Below are 12,961 nucleotides of genomic sequence, written 5' to 3'. Positions count from 1 at the left end.
GATACCACTTTATAAAGTCCTCTTCTGACTCACGAGACACATACAATGATGCTGAATGCAGGAAGATCACAGGCCAGTGGGTGGGAAGTCATGTGGATCCAGTGGCATTGTAAGCATCTCAGCGCTGGCAGGGGTCTCCACGGGGCGACTCCAGCTCAGGGCTCTAGTCAGCTGGAATGTCTCCCAGGGAGTGTATGTGTGTCCTGCCTCCAGCGAGCTATTTATCTCCTTATCTCCTTCAAATGAGGTCATCAAGCTACTACCTGATTGACAGGCTAAACCTCACCCCTTCATCTTAAGTCTCAAATTGACCACAGATTATGCAACTACCCCAGATATGCTAATACAACCAATGCTCTTCCTTAGGAAGAGGGTCGAAGAGCCCTAAATAATGGTTTGGGTTTGAGTTCACTAATGATAAAATAGCAAAGATCTCTCTGGCAAGTCACTGTCAATATTGGAGTTGATGGTTATGATCGCTGTTTGTAGTGCACATAGCTATTCTTATAATTGTGCTAGAAAGTTCCAGTCATACAACTAACTATTCACCAAATCTTTCTTGTGGCCTGACACTGTGCTTGTTTCCCAGGTTATGCTGTGTGGCATGCAGGAGGTAGACTTGACAGATTGGCAAAGAAATACTGTTCATCGACATTATACAAGAAACAGCAAGCAAATCATTTGGTTTTGGCAGGTATTTGCATTTAAAGTCTTGGAGGAAAATGCTCCTAATGAGATTAATTTTAACAACTTGGTGGCTGAACATTTGGTTTCCTTCTGCTTAACTGCTTCACTTTGAGGTGGAAAGCATCCTGGGTTTTGTGTTAATGCAGAGTATTGTCCCATATTTTAAAGAAATGTGTGATGTGTGTGTTTCTCGACATGTGCAGTGTCAGACACCTGTGTCTTTATTACATTATGTGTATGCCAACAGACACTCAGGCAGAGACTGGGTGTGTAACTAAGAGGATAGCCAGTCTCTATCTTAGAGTATTTGTAAGAGCGCTCCATAAAAATGGAAAAGGGGGAAAAAAAGAATCTTGTTCAAAGCAACACTCGGGGAAAGAAGGATGTTAAACAATGCGATATGATGCATTTGGTTAAAAAGAGAATTTGTATTCTGTATATGAAAATGTGTGCTAGTTCTTGAATACATTGTCTCTGGAAAACTAAGACTCCCAAACTGGCAGCCATTCCATGCAGATGGGCGCTGAGCAATTGGAGGCAACAATGGGAAAGCTGGTATTTCATTTTGTGCCCTTTTATTTCCTTGTTTCGTTTGTTTATTTTTGAATTCTGAGTTTTGTATTTGTCTAATCATTTTATTGGGGGGCGTCTTACAAATCTTGTAACAATCCATCATTCAGTTGTATTAAGCACAGCTCCACACACGTTACCATCAACATTTCCAAAACACTTTCTTTCTACGTGAATCCTTAGTATCAGCTCCTCCTCTTTCCCCTCCTCCCCACTTTTTATTTCCTTTAGAATTCCCTACCGTGCACAAGCATTACCTGTCGTAAAAATATAAATAGCAAGTAATCAAAGATCGGAATAAATCCATTGTCAGGCATAACACTGGAATTGCGTTGCTTATTGGATTTGTGCAGGTGTTTGTAATCTCCCCTTTAAGCTCTTTGCTAGATCCCTTACCCACTCCACTCTCCTCACTGCTACTGAGTTGATTCTGACTCATAGCGACCCTGCAGGGCAGGGCAGAAGAGCCCCCAGTAGGTTTCCCACTGTAACCTCTACAGAAGCAGAAAGCCTCGTCTCTCCTGCGATTACCTGTGGTGCTCCCTGGTGTTTGGGGCTGAAGTTGATAAGTTATTGAAGACCAAATGATTGGTACTGTTTTCTGAATTAGGTTTGTTTTAAAACCTAATTAACAGCAGACCTGGTAATCTGTTTCTTCGTCTTAAGGAAATTTGTGCCTTAGCACAATTCTATACCCCATTTTTTATCATGTTTAGCATTGAAATCTATTCTTACACTTATCTAAAGTTCATTCCCTATTTTTAAGATTTCTACTCCCAGGTTGATCTCTAGGTTTCTTAACTTCTGTTATGAGATAGAACTAACCTTCTTTCAAATGGTGAGATATTTAATACTTGAACAATTCAAATCAGTGTTTCAGTACATTATCTACTTATGTAGGTTCCGCTTTGAAAAGAACTAGTCGGGCAATGAATGTTCAAATGTGCTTTACACAATGTATGTATGTATGGATGGATGGATTGTGATAGGAGTTGTATGAGCCCCCAATAAAATAATTTTAAAAAAAGAAACCCCAATAAAATTATTTTTAAAAATGAAACAGTGGAGAAGATTTTTTAAAAAAGAAAGAAAGAAAGAAAAAATGGTCAGTGAACTAGGGATCTTTTGAGAGGAGTGTTTGCTTTGGGTCTTCAAGTACCAGTCAGGAAGTACACAGAGAAGTGGGAGAAAATATCACAAAAGCAGGAGGGGTTAATTTCTTTTCTGTGGCTTAAAGGGCGTGAGACAGTTGGTTCTGGACAGGGTAGAATAAGGGTTTAGAACTTAGAAAAACTAGTTCAAATCCTAGTTTTATCACTTATTAATAGTTTGAGGACAAGTTATTTAACCTTTAGATCTTCCTTTCCTTGTATCAGTGAGGATGATAGTGATGGTGTTTATCTTACAGAATTATGAGGTTGAAAAGAAGTTGGCACAGGGCTTGGCAGGAGCCCTCAACAGGTGATGGCTGTTCTTACAGGTGGAGCTTGTTAGGCAGGTGACTCCCCATTTTGATGCCTCCATGACGTCGGCACAAGAGGGATAGAATCCCAAACGCGGCCATCCCGTCGTGTGCTCAGGAGGATTAACTGAAGTTGCTAGTATCCTTAATCCCGTGTCCAGTCTTAATAAGTGTTCAATGGTGTGACCACTTCTTATCACCAGTTACAAGTTAAACTTTTCTTTTTCATAATGTTTAAGTGTCTGTCCACTAGCTTGTGTGATCGAAGGTACTTATCTTATATTAAAGTCAACTTGGTTTTGTTGCACAGTTTGTGAAAGAGACGGACAATGAAGTAAGAATGCGACTTCTGCAGTTTGTCACCGGAACCTGCCGTTTACCTTTGGGAGGATTTGCTGAGCTTATGGGTAAATGCCATTTCTCTGTAGTAATAGTGGGTTTGGGCTGTATGCTTTGCTTGAATCTAAGGATTATTGTCCTGTGCGCTATCTGTAGGGAATCAACCAGAAGAAAGTAACTGACTGGTTAATGCCAACTGTCTTTGTAAGACAAAAATGAGACTCTTCACCTGGCCCAGGTGTCTGTTGTTTGCTTTCTGGGGTAATTGGGAAGGGAGCAAGCATCTCTGTAGAGTTTTTTAATCTGTCCAGTGATCCATTCTTACTGCTGCACTTTTGCGGCAATTGAGGCAGAAGCCATTTACATTCCGTTTACTCTGTATCATTTCTGTTATTGTGGGGCATGCTGCTTATGCAGTTGTCAAAATCAGAAAGCTTAGAGGACCAGATAAATCTTGTTTTCTTTTCTTGGTTTAGGAAGTAATGGGCCTCAGAAATTTTGCATTGAAAAAGTCGGTAAAGACACCTGGTTACCAAGAAGCCACACGTGGTAAGTTCAAGATTCTTAAATAGGAAGGTACAAGAGAATCGGTTTGTTTGCTTGTAAATACTTAAGGTCCAATATAACTGGCTCTTCACTAAAGAAGGCAGAATTTCACTCTTGAGAACAGCCCTGATAATACTGCATTCTGTCACGTTACCATTCTAGAGTGATTTGTCGTTCAGTCATAGAAACATCTGGGAAATGTACCTGCTGATTCACTACCTATTTATCAAGTCCCCACTGTATATAAAGTGTGATCGAAGTGCCCACTGTCCCCATCAGGGAACACCAATGAGAAAGAGGTACGCCGATCACTATTTGTAACTTGTAGGCAGTCCTTCCTGGGACGTGTTCGGGGTACCATGATAGAGAACAAACAGCGGAAACGTGCAGTCGAGTGGGTGGCCAGGGTCCTGTGTGAGAGAAACAGTGCCGTGGGAAGAAAACAGAAGGAGACCCTTCTTTGTGCACGTTTCTCTGCAAAGGCCTGCAAGTGGGAATCATTGTTCAAGGAAAGGTTCCAGTGTGAACGTAACTTTGTGAGTCAGGAGAGAGAGGGCCAGAAGGGCACAGGGTGGGCCGGTCATACACTGTACAGAGCCTTCAGGGGATTATAAGGACTTTGGAGTTGGTGTTGGGCTATAAGAACCCTTGGAAGAATTTTAAATAGGAAGTGGGTGGGCGCGGTGCAGAGAATTGGATGATGAGGTGAGCGCAGGAGAAGAGTTCAGCTCTGGCAGTAGAATGCAGGCAAAAGGCGGTGGTGGCCCAGAGCTCAGGGTTCCTGTGTGTGGACATTGGCTGGTGCAAAAGCAGTGGCAGGTGAAACTGCTAGTGTCTTGGCATGGCTCCACTAGTAATCCACGCTATGCTTTCTACAGTGTTCACCACCAGACACTTCCAGTTTAAAACAAAAAGCCAGGTTTATTAGAAAGTAGTAAAAATGATTCACTTGATTCCATCTTGAGGCTTGGCATGAATAATTGTGTGTGTGAGATAAACCGGGAAGCATGCGCACATCACCGCACACCAGAGAACGGTGACTCTGGAGGGAAAGCTCGGGCCGTTGCGGACCATGGCTCGAGTTAAGAGTGAATTTGCTTGCTGTGGAATACCATTTTTTCTTAAAAGAATGACTGACAAAGTCAGACATTGATACCTGACAGACGTTTTCTTGAAAAATAATGAAGTCTGTCACTTCAAGGAAAACTGACAGTGTTCGTTGGCAATGATAAAAATCAAGCTTTCAAGTAAAAATTAGATAGTTGGGAGAAAGTGGTATCCCATCTCGACCTTAGAAGTGCCCCAAGTATTTTAGAATGGAGATTTGTGTTAAAAATTATGGTTTCTCTCTCATTAAATATGCCGACATGTGTAAAGTCCTTATCATTTAGTGAGCCAGTTTTTCCAAATTATCAGTACACATTGTTACATAACCATGCATGGGTTAAAAAAAAACATAACAATGACTTTTAATGTAGAAAGTAAAAAAGTATTTGATAATGTTTCAGAATCTGTCTTGTGTGATCTTATAAAGTAACTATCAAGTTTAGTATAGTATTAAAAAATTGCCACAATTACCTTGAAAATGACTTGACTATTTAATGGTTATGGGCGTTCAGGGGAGGGAGAGAATGAATGAATGGATAATGAAAGAGAGGCACACAGATACACACATAGGCACACACAGAAATGTTGGGGGGCAATGATTAGTGTTTCTCCATTTTCCAAGCGTATTTGTGTGAGCTATTTTCATGCACTTAAACCAAACAATCACATGTAACAGATTGAAGGCTGCGCGTTGAATCTAGGTGTCTTCAATTAAGTGAGGCATTAATGAGATTTTTAATGCAAGACCGCTCCTTCATTCTTTTTAAAGCTTTTTTACATAAAAACAAGTTATGCTTATCTTAATTCAGCATGAATTTTAAAGTGTTTGTTTAGTATCTCAGTTTTTAAATTCATAACTGAAAAGAAAAATGACATGGGGCTACACAAACACCCAAGTCACTGCCTTCCAATCTGTGCCCGCTCACAGTGACCCGAAGACAGGGTGGCCGTGTCCCTGTGGGTTTCTGAGTCTAGTTCTCTATGGGGTCGAACGCTGTCTTTCTCTTGTGGAGCCGCTGATGGTTTCAAACTGCAGACCTTGAGGATCAAGTCCCAACGCAGAACTCCTCTGCCATCCGGGCTCCTCCAGCTGCACAAGGGGGAAGAAAGTCACTCACCTCCATGTGACCCAGAGCAGGTTTCTTAGAAGCCAAGGCCAGGCCTCCCCACGTTACCCATTCTCACACCTGATGCCCCTCCCACGGCTCTTTCTGCTTTTCAGCTGGGTTCCATCATCCATTGCAATGGCCCTACAGAACTGCTCATCGACAGTGCTCACAGTTACAGGGTTCATTAAAGAAGTAAATGGGTTACAGATGCTCAATTATTCAGCTAGGATAGCTGCTTCTTAGCCTGGCAGACAGCAGGCCCCTGAGCCACACAGCTTGTTGGCCTCTGCCCTGCTGGGCAATGTTACAAAGCTCTTTTAGGAATGCTAATAAATGCCCCCAAAGCCAAGCACTCCACTGTAAGCCTCCACACCACCGAGGGGCTCATCTCTAGCTCTCTGGGCCAGCAAACCCAGCTGTCCCTCCACCCTGCCCGAAGCCACTCAGCTTTACTTGCTTTGTGTGCTGGGCAGGTCACCACTGTGGCTCCAGCTGTGACTCTTTGTGTTGCTGCCTCCTAGATCAGGGAAGTTCAAAGCTCAGGGGTCTTAGAGTGCCAAGAATGTGCTCCACCCCGCTTTTTCTCTTACTGGTACATCTAAAATGGTTCCTTCTAGAGCCAGCAGGACGGCCATCACAATTAACCCTGTTACCAGTCACTGAAGGCTGCATCCCATCAGCCTCTTCCCTCACCTTTTCTTAGACCCAGAAGGAGAGGTCATTAGGGCAGAGTAACCACGACTGTGGCTCTTCACTGCCGTCAAGTCATTGCCGACACATAGCAACCTGGCAGGGCAGGGTGGAAGTGCTCCAGTGAGTTTCTGAGACGTAACTCTGCGGGGGGAGAAAGCCCTATTTTTCCATGGAACAGCTGGTGGTTTCAGACTGCTGACCTTGCAGTTAGCAGCCCAGTGAGTCACCACTACACCCTCTGGGCTTCTTAGACTCTGGCTAGAAGAGCCATATTGAATAATCCACTGCACTGGGCTGCACTGAACTAGCATAAGAAATGTGAATGGGTATCACCCACATTAGTAAGGGGTGCGGGGAGGAGAGATTCTTTGGAATTTTCAGTAGTTTTTAAGAGTAAAAAGGGTCCCAAGACCAACTATTCTAAGAGCTAAGTAGGCTCAAGTGATGGCTCCATTAGGCAGGGAGAGATTGTAGAAGTTAGGGAAAAGCTCATAGCTAATCGATGCTATTTCTTAGGAAAGATGAAAAGGGGGTGATTCTAAGTTCAAGTCGAGGAAATGGCTTATGATAGAATCAGGAATGCTTCCTTTCTGTAGCGAGAGAGTAGGAATGGTTGAGTGCAAACTCCAGGTAGGCTTAGCTTTTGTGAAGGGAAACTAGGGTTAGGTGCTGGTCTCTGTTTTTTCTAAGTGAGATGAAACCAGTGAGCATGAAAAAAGGAGCACTCGTGAGGAGGAAGAGCGAATGGGAGAGTAATCAGTTCGGGCGGTGCTGGATCACTCCATGGAGTTGTTTTTAACCTACTTAGTTGTATGATTCTCTTTTTTTCCTTCCAAGTACAGGATTGTAGAAGGCTCCATGAATTTAGGGTTCTAGTTTTTCCTCGTAAGTTTAAAAGAGGGAGAGAGGGGCCCAGGATTTAAAAGCATATGCACAGTAGCAGTTAGAATGAGGATCCAGTCTCTACAGCAGCGGTTCTCAACCTATGGGTCACGACCTCTTTGGGGGTCGAAGGACCCTTTCACAAGGGTCGTCCAATTCATAACAGGAGCAAAATTACAGTTATGAAGTAGCAACAAAAATAACTTTATGGTTGGGGTTCACCACAACATGAGAAACTGTTAAAGGGTCGTGCCATTAGGAAGGTTGAGAACCACTGCTCTACAGGAATTATAATGGTGAGCAGTGAATAAAGAAGTGGGAATAAGAGGACGCTGAGGATCATGAGAAAGTAGTAGGTTAATTGTAGCTGAAGCTAGCTGAAAGGACAACTGGTCAGAAAGTAGGGCACTTAAGTTGGCATTTCCTGTTTTTGTGGTTCTAGGTGTGATTAGTAACTGAAGAAAAGTGGAGAAATGGGTCACTGGAGAGAAGCAGCACAGGGAACTAGGAGGCCATAGAGTTGCATGAGACCGAGCCTGGGATAAAAGTTTTCTGTTAATGAAGCAATCGACCACAAGAGGTCAGTAGAAGATAGCAACACTGTCAGAGAGAAGGTGCATAGCGGTTACTCTGTGCCTCAGAATTGTCACTGACTACAGGGCGAATATTATATTTCAGACTAGCCAGATTTCAATTAAGACGAAGGAATAGTTGTTAAGCCAGTTGGAGACTGTACATCACAAAATCGAAATTAATAGATTGGAAAGATTTGAGATGGAGGATAGGAGTGGGGCTATCACTCAAATCCAGCAAGACACAGACCATTCTTGGGATGCGTGTTTGGGTTATAGGAGATGATCCAGAAGGACATGCATTTTTAGCAGAAACTAAGGTGTAACCCAAAAATCATTGCCAGCCACTCGATGCCAAGTAGAAGCAGATTTGATTTTGTGCATGTACACACACAACTCAGATGCAAATTGCTGAAAGGAAAGGTGTTTTAGAGTGTTCCACATTGTGATATCCATCGCAAGTAAAAGATGAATGGATTTTAGTATGTCTCTGCAAACCAGAAGAAAGCATAATGGTTAATGTCTAAAAACAGCACTGTTGGTTGTTTTCAAATAACCGGCTTTCTTATTTGGTTAAGCCAGCATTTGTTAAGCATCTGCTGTGTGGAAGGCAGAGAGATGAGTGTTGTCCAAATAAAGAGGCGACTGCCCTGGTGGGTCTGAAATCTAATGAGAGAAGCCAGTTGATTGTAATACAAAGTAGATCAAGGTAAACTCTCTGATGGAAATAAAAGAACATAAAGATAAATTCATCGGAAAGCACTCAAGAGCCTCTTGGAGGAAATAGAACTTTTGAATTCCTGTTTGATGGTTTTTACTGGCCATGGGCAAGCCAGGCCAGGCACATGCTCAGAGGACACTGCACCAGTTGATGGGGAGTTCTACTACAGAGCGCACAGGGCTTCTCTTCTCCCCATCCTCCCAGTAGCCTCTGGAAAGCAACAGGATTTTGAAGAGTGAAATAAACTGGGACATCTCTAATTAGAAAGGTACCTCTGGCAATGGTCTAAGGCAAGATAGGTTATGGAGATTTTAATTTTTTTTAATGAAGGCAAGGTGAGTAGACAGGAAATGTATAATGGTTCAGATACGAGAGGATGAGGACGCCTGTATGCAAGGATCCAGTGGTAAGAGATGTCAGGGAGGAAATGGTGGGAGAAGTTTGGTAGAGGGAATGACAGACTTTAACAAAGGCCATATGAAAGATACAATTAGAAAATGACTGGTTATTTTTCTATACCCAAACCCACTCATTCCGTTGATTGTGATTCACGGTGACTACATGGAGGCTGTCAACCCTGTGGGAGCAGGCAGCCTCATTTCTCCCACGGAGCTGCTGCTGGTTTTAAACCACTGGCCTTGCAGTCAGCAGTCCAGCACGTTACCTGGCAGTCTCGCCAACGAAAGATGGGTTCTTTTCCTGACCTCAGATGACTCCCATGAAGCATGAAATTAAAAAGGGGAGGGCCATATATTGCCTGTTTCAAATTTTGCCATAAACATATCCTTTAAGATAGGAAATAAAATGGCCTGGAAAAAGGCACTGTTTTAACTGCCTGTCTTGTTTTAACCATCACCAAATTAAACTCACTGCCCATTCCAGCTCACAGTGACCCTATCGTCCAAGACTATAACTACTGCAGAAAACCTCATCTTTTTCCTGCAGAGCAACTGGTGGCTGCTTGTGATTAGCGAGGGGCCCGGTACGTAATCCACCAGGCCCCCTCTGCATGGTTTTACAAGGCGCTGAATTCTCTGGTTGTCAGCTTGTGCAATCATGAGGTGTCGAAGGGATCAGGTATCAGGCATCATCAGAACAAAAATTCATATTGTGAATAGAGTGGGTGTGGGTGTGGAGTCGAGACCCAAAGCCCATTTGTAGGCCACTGGACATCCCCTTACTGAAGGGTCACGGGGAGGAGACAAGCCAGTCAGGGTGCGATGCAGCAACGATGAAACATACAACTTTCCTCTAGTTCCTAAATGCTTCACCCCGCCCCCCACCATTATGATACCAATTCTATCTTACAAGTCTGGCTAGACCAGAGGTTGTACACTGGTACAGATAGGAACTGGAAACACAGGGAATCCAGGGCGGATGATCCCTTCAGGAACAGTGGTGTGAGTGGCGATACTGGGAGGGTAGAGGGAGAGTGGGTTGGAAAGAGGGAACCGATTACAAGGAACTATATGTGACCTCTTCCCTGGGGAACAGACAACAGAAAAGTGGGTGAAGGGAAACGTCGGATAGGGCAAGATATGACAAAATAACAATTTAACTTTCAAGGGCTCATGAGGGAGGGGGAGCGGGGAGGGAGGGGAAAAATGAGGACCTGATGCCAGGGCTTTAAGTGGAGAGAAAATGTTTTGAGAATGATGAGGGCAATGAATGTACAAATGTGCTTTACACAATTGATGTGTGTATGGATTGGGATAAGAGTTGTATGAGCCCCTAATAAAATGATTTTAAAAAAAGAATTAATTAAAATCCCAGTCTTTATCAACATGTTATCATCTACTTTATGTATAGATTTAAAATGTGCATATATTGCTATCAGAAATTAGGGTATGTCAATATTATATTAAGTAATAATATAGTAGCAAATTGTTAGAATACTTCCAGCATATTTTTACAGATAGCCTAATTTCCTCGATGCATTCCATTTTTCAAATGGGCTTTCTTCAGTTTGTTTTCTTGAAAAATACATCTGACGTTGTTTTTGTTTTTGTTCAGTTTTAATCGCCTGGATCTACCGCCGTATAAGAGTTATGAACAACTCAAGGAAAAGCTTCTTTTTGCAATCGAAGAGACAGAGGGATTTGGACAGGAGTGACGGTGGCTTGTCTAGAGGAGCTCTTGCTTTGAAATACTCGAAACAAGAAAAATTGCACAGAGAGTGTATATAAGCTGTTCACTCTGTACAGTGAATCTTCTGAACCTCTCAAAGTATGTTTTCCGTTCTTCCACAGAAATATGCAAAACAGCTCACCCTTTTCTACTTTATTTATTGTTTCCTTGAAGTAACTGACCAGGAAAAGGAAAGTTCATCCTTAAATTTTGAAGCAAGCAAGACTTTATTAAAAAAGAGAAAAATAAGTATATATCTATATAAACATATGATAGTGGCTCTAGTTTTATAGAGCCATGAGTGTATTAAACATGACAGCCATTCATTCAAAAAGATCTGGATTCGCTTTAACTTGTGTCTCTTATCCAGAGGAAATGCAAATTGCTCCATGTTCTCCCCTATGCAACATCTCTTCAGGGTGTTTTGTTGCTTGGCTGTTCAGGAAGGTATTAAGGGCTTAGGCCAAATCTTACTTTGAGTATATTAAGAAATGCTGCTGGCTTTTCTGAAGACAGGTGCTTGAACCCGTCGATTTCTTTTAAAATAAATACAGTAGTTGGAGTTTTTCCCTCTTTGCTACATCAAACACAAAGACATGAATGAAACCATAACTTTCACAAAAGTCACGTATCAGGACTGATGCCATGAGGTTATTTGTAGGGATTGGAAATCATTCATTGAGCAGCATAGAGGTTTGTTTACATTGTTACTTTGGGATGCTACGTACTTGTGGAATTAAAAAGAATCAGGCAAGTACTGTTTTTAAATCTGTGGTCTTCAAATTGAACACATAAGAAATTGATGCAATTTGATACTTAGGAACCTATCAAAGGAAATGTGAACTTCACTGCTTCTGTTTGTGTTCAGAGTCTGAGTTTTATAAAATCAGATGGAATAAAGGGTTACACGTGCATTTAAATGCTCAAATGAGACTAGCGATTTTCTATTAGTGTTCAAGTGTTTCCATTCTTCTGAAATTCATGAAAAGTCTATGTACTTGAATTAAATAAGCGTATATGAAAATCTTTTGGTCCTCCCTACTTTTTACATAGACCAAATTATTTTTGTTCTAAATAAACAATTAACACCTTTTCATTGTTTTTCATTATTAAGGGCATTTGCTAAACTACAAAGATGTATAACAAAATCTTATGTAAATGATATTAATGCTACTTTTAGCAAACAGGGCTTCCTTGTTTATAAAAAATTTACGTTTCCATTTGTAACATTCTTTCAATATGCACTGTAAATTTCATTAAATTTTACTTAAAAATTTTTTTATGATCATGGAACTGACTTTCCAGAGTCTAACAGGTCACTATTACATGCATACAGAAAATACAGACGTTTCAGATTTCATTGCTCTCGGCAAGTCTGCAAAAATTTTATTTTTCTACACATTAACCTATTGTGTTCTGCCATTTTATTCAAAATTTACAGTAAAGGTAAAATAAAAGCAGTGGTCCACATGGTTGACTCCTTTCCCAAATTCTAACTACTCTTTTGGTCATTGTCCAAAAACCCCAAAAAGGTATGAGTTATACAAATAACTCTTTAAACAAAATGGCATTAAGTTGTACTGTGAGTTAAGTATCAGACAAAGAAAATACAAACTACTATGTGAATTTTCCTTTGGCAGTCATTCAATGAAGATATGTATCATTTAGCAGTTTTATTTGAAGCTAGGTAGAAGGAACCATTAGCTAGAGGGTTCAGGGTGAGTTCCCACTTCTGGCCCCGTATCCAAGTTAACATACATCCTGATAATGGTACAGAGACTGAACCAGCATTCTGGAGAAGGCTACCTTGGAGAACCATCAGTGCCTTTCCTCAGACCCAGTTTTAACTACGCTGCCTGGCAGGCAGAGCCATCCTACCTCCTCACTGGCAGTCTGAGGAACTGGACAATGGGTGGCCCACTTCACTTGTGTGTGTCCCTGCCCTGCAGTGGGCGAACCATAAAGAAATTATAAGTGCAGAGTCCCTGTGCCCAGACATGAGGTTCATGAGGAACTAGGCAAGAGAGGGAGGCTCAAAGGGGTTCACACATTGCCATTTCACTTCAGTGATGAGCCCAGGGGATAAGATAGGCACAAACCAATTTTCTCCCTAAGATTGGTTATGCCCATCTTCCAGGGAAAGAAA

At 41.9% G+C, this 12,961-nt stretch overlaps 1 protein-coding gene across 1 annotated transcript in view; it reads left to right on the top strand.

The window, feature by feature from the left end:
* The window catches only part of WWP1 (WW domain containing E3 ubiquitin protein ligase 1), a 72,963-nt gene extending 61,054 nt beyond the window's left edge, over positions 1-11,909 (top strand). The window contains exons 19-22 of the mRNA XM_045288896.1: positions 547-694; positions 3,030-3,126; positions 3,535-3,607; positions 10,702-11,909. Of these exons, the coding sequence (XP_045144831.1) occupies positions 547-694; positions 3,030-3,126; positions 3,535-3,607; positions 10,702-10,801 (418 nt within the window). The 3' untranslated portion in view covers positions 10,802-11,909. The remainder of the gene's footprint in view (positions 1-546; positions 695-3,029; positions 3,127-3,534; positions 3,608-10,701) is intronic.
* The last annotated feature ends 1,052 nt before the right edge of the window (positions 11,910-12,961 follow it).

The sequence above is a fragment of the Echinops telfairi genome, unplaced genomic scaffold, assembly GCF_000313985.2.
Source record: "Echinops telfairi isolate 266 unplaced genomic scaffold, ASM31398v2 ScPeMD7_1;HRSCAF=3_0, whole genome shotgun sequence".
NCBI lineage: Eukaryota > Metazoa > Chordata > Mammalia > Afrosoricida > Tenrecidae > Echinops > Echinops telfairi.
This window is presented reverse-complemented; position numbering and strand designations above follow the sequence as displayed.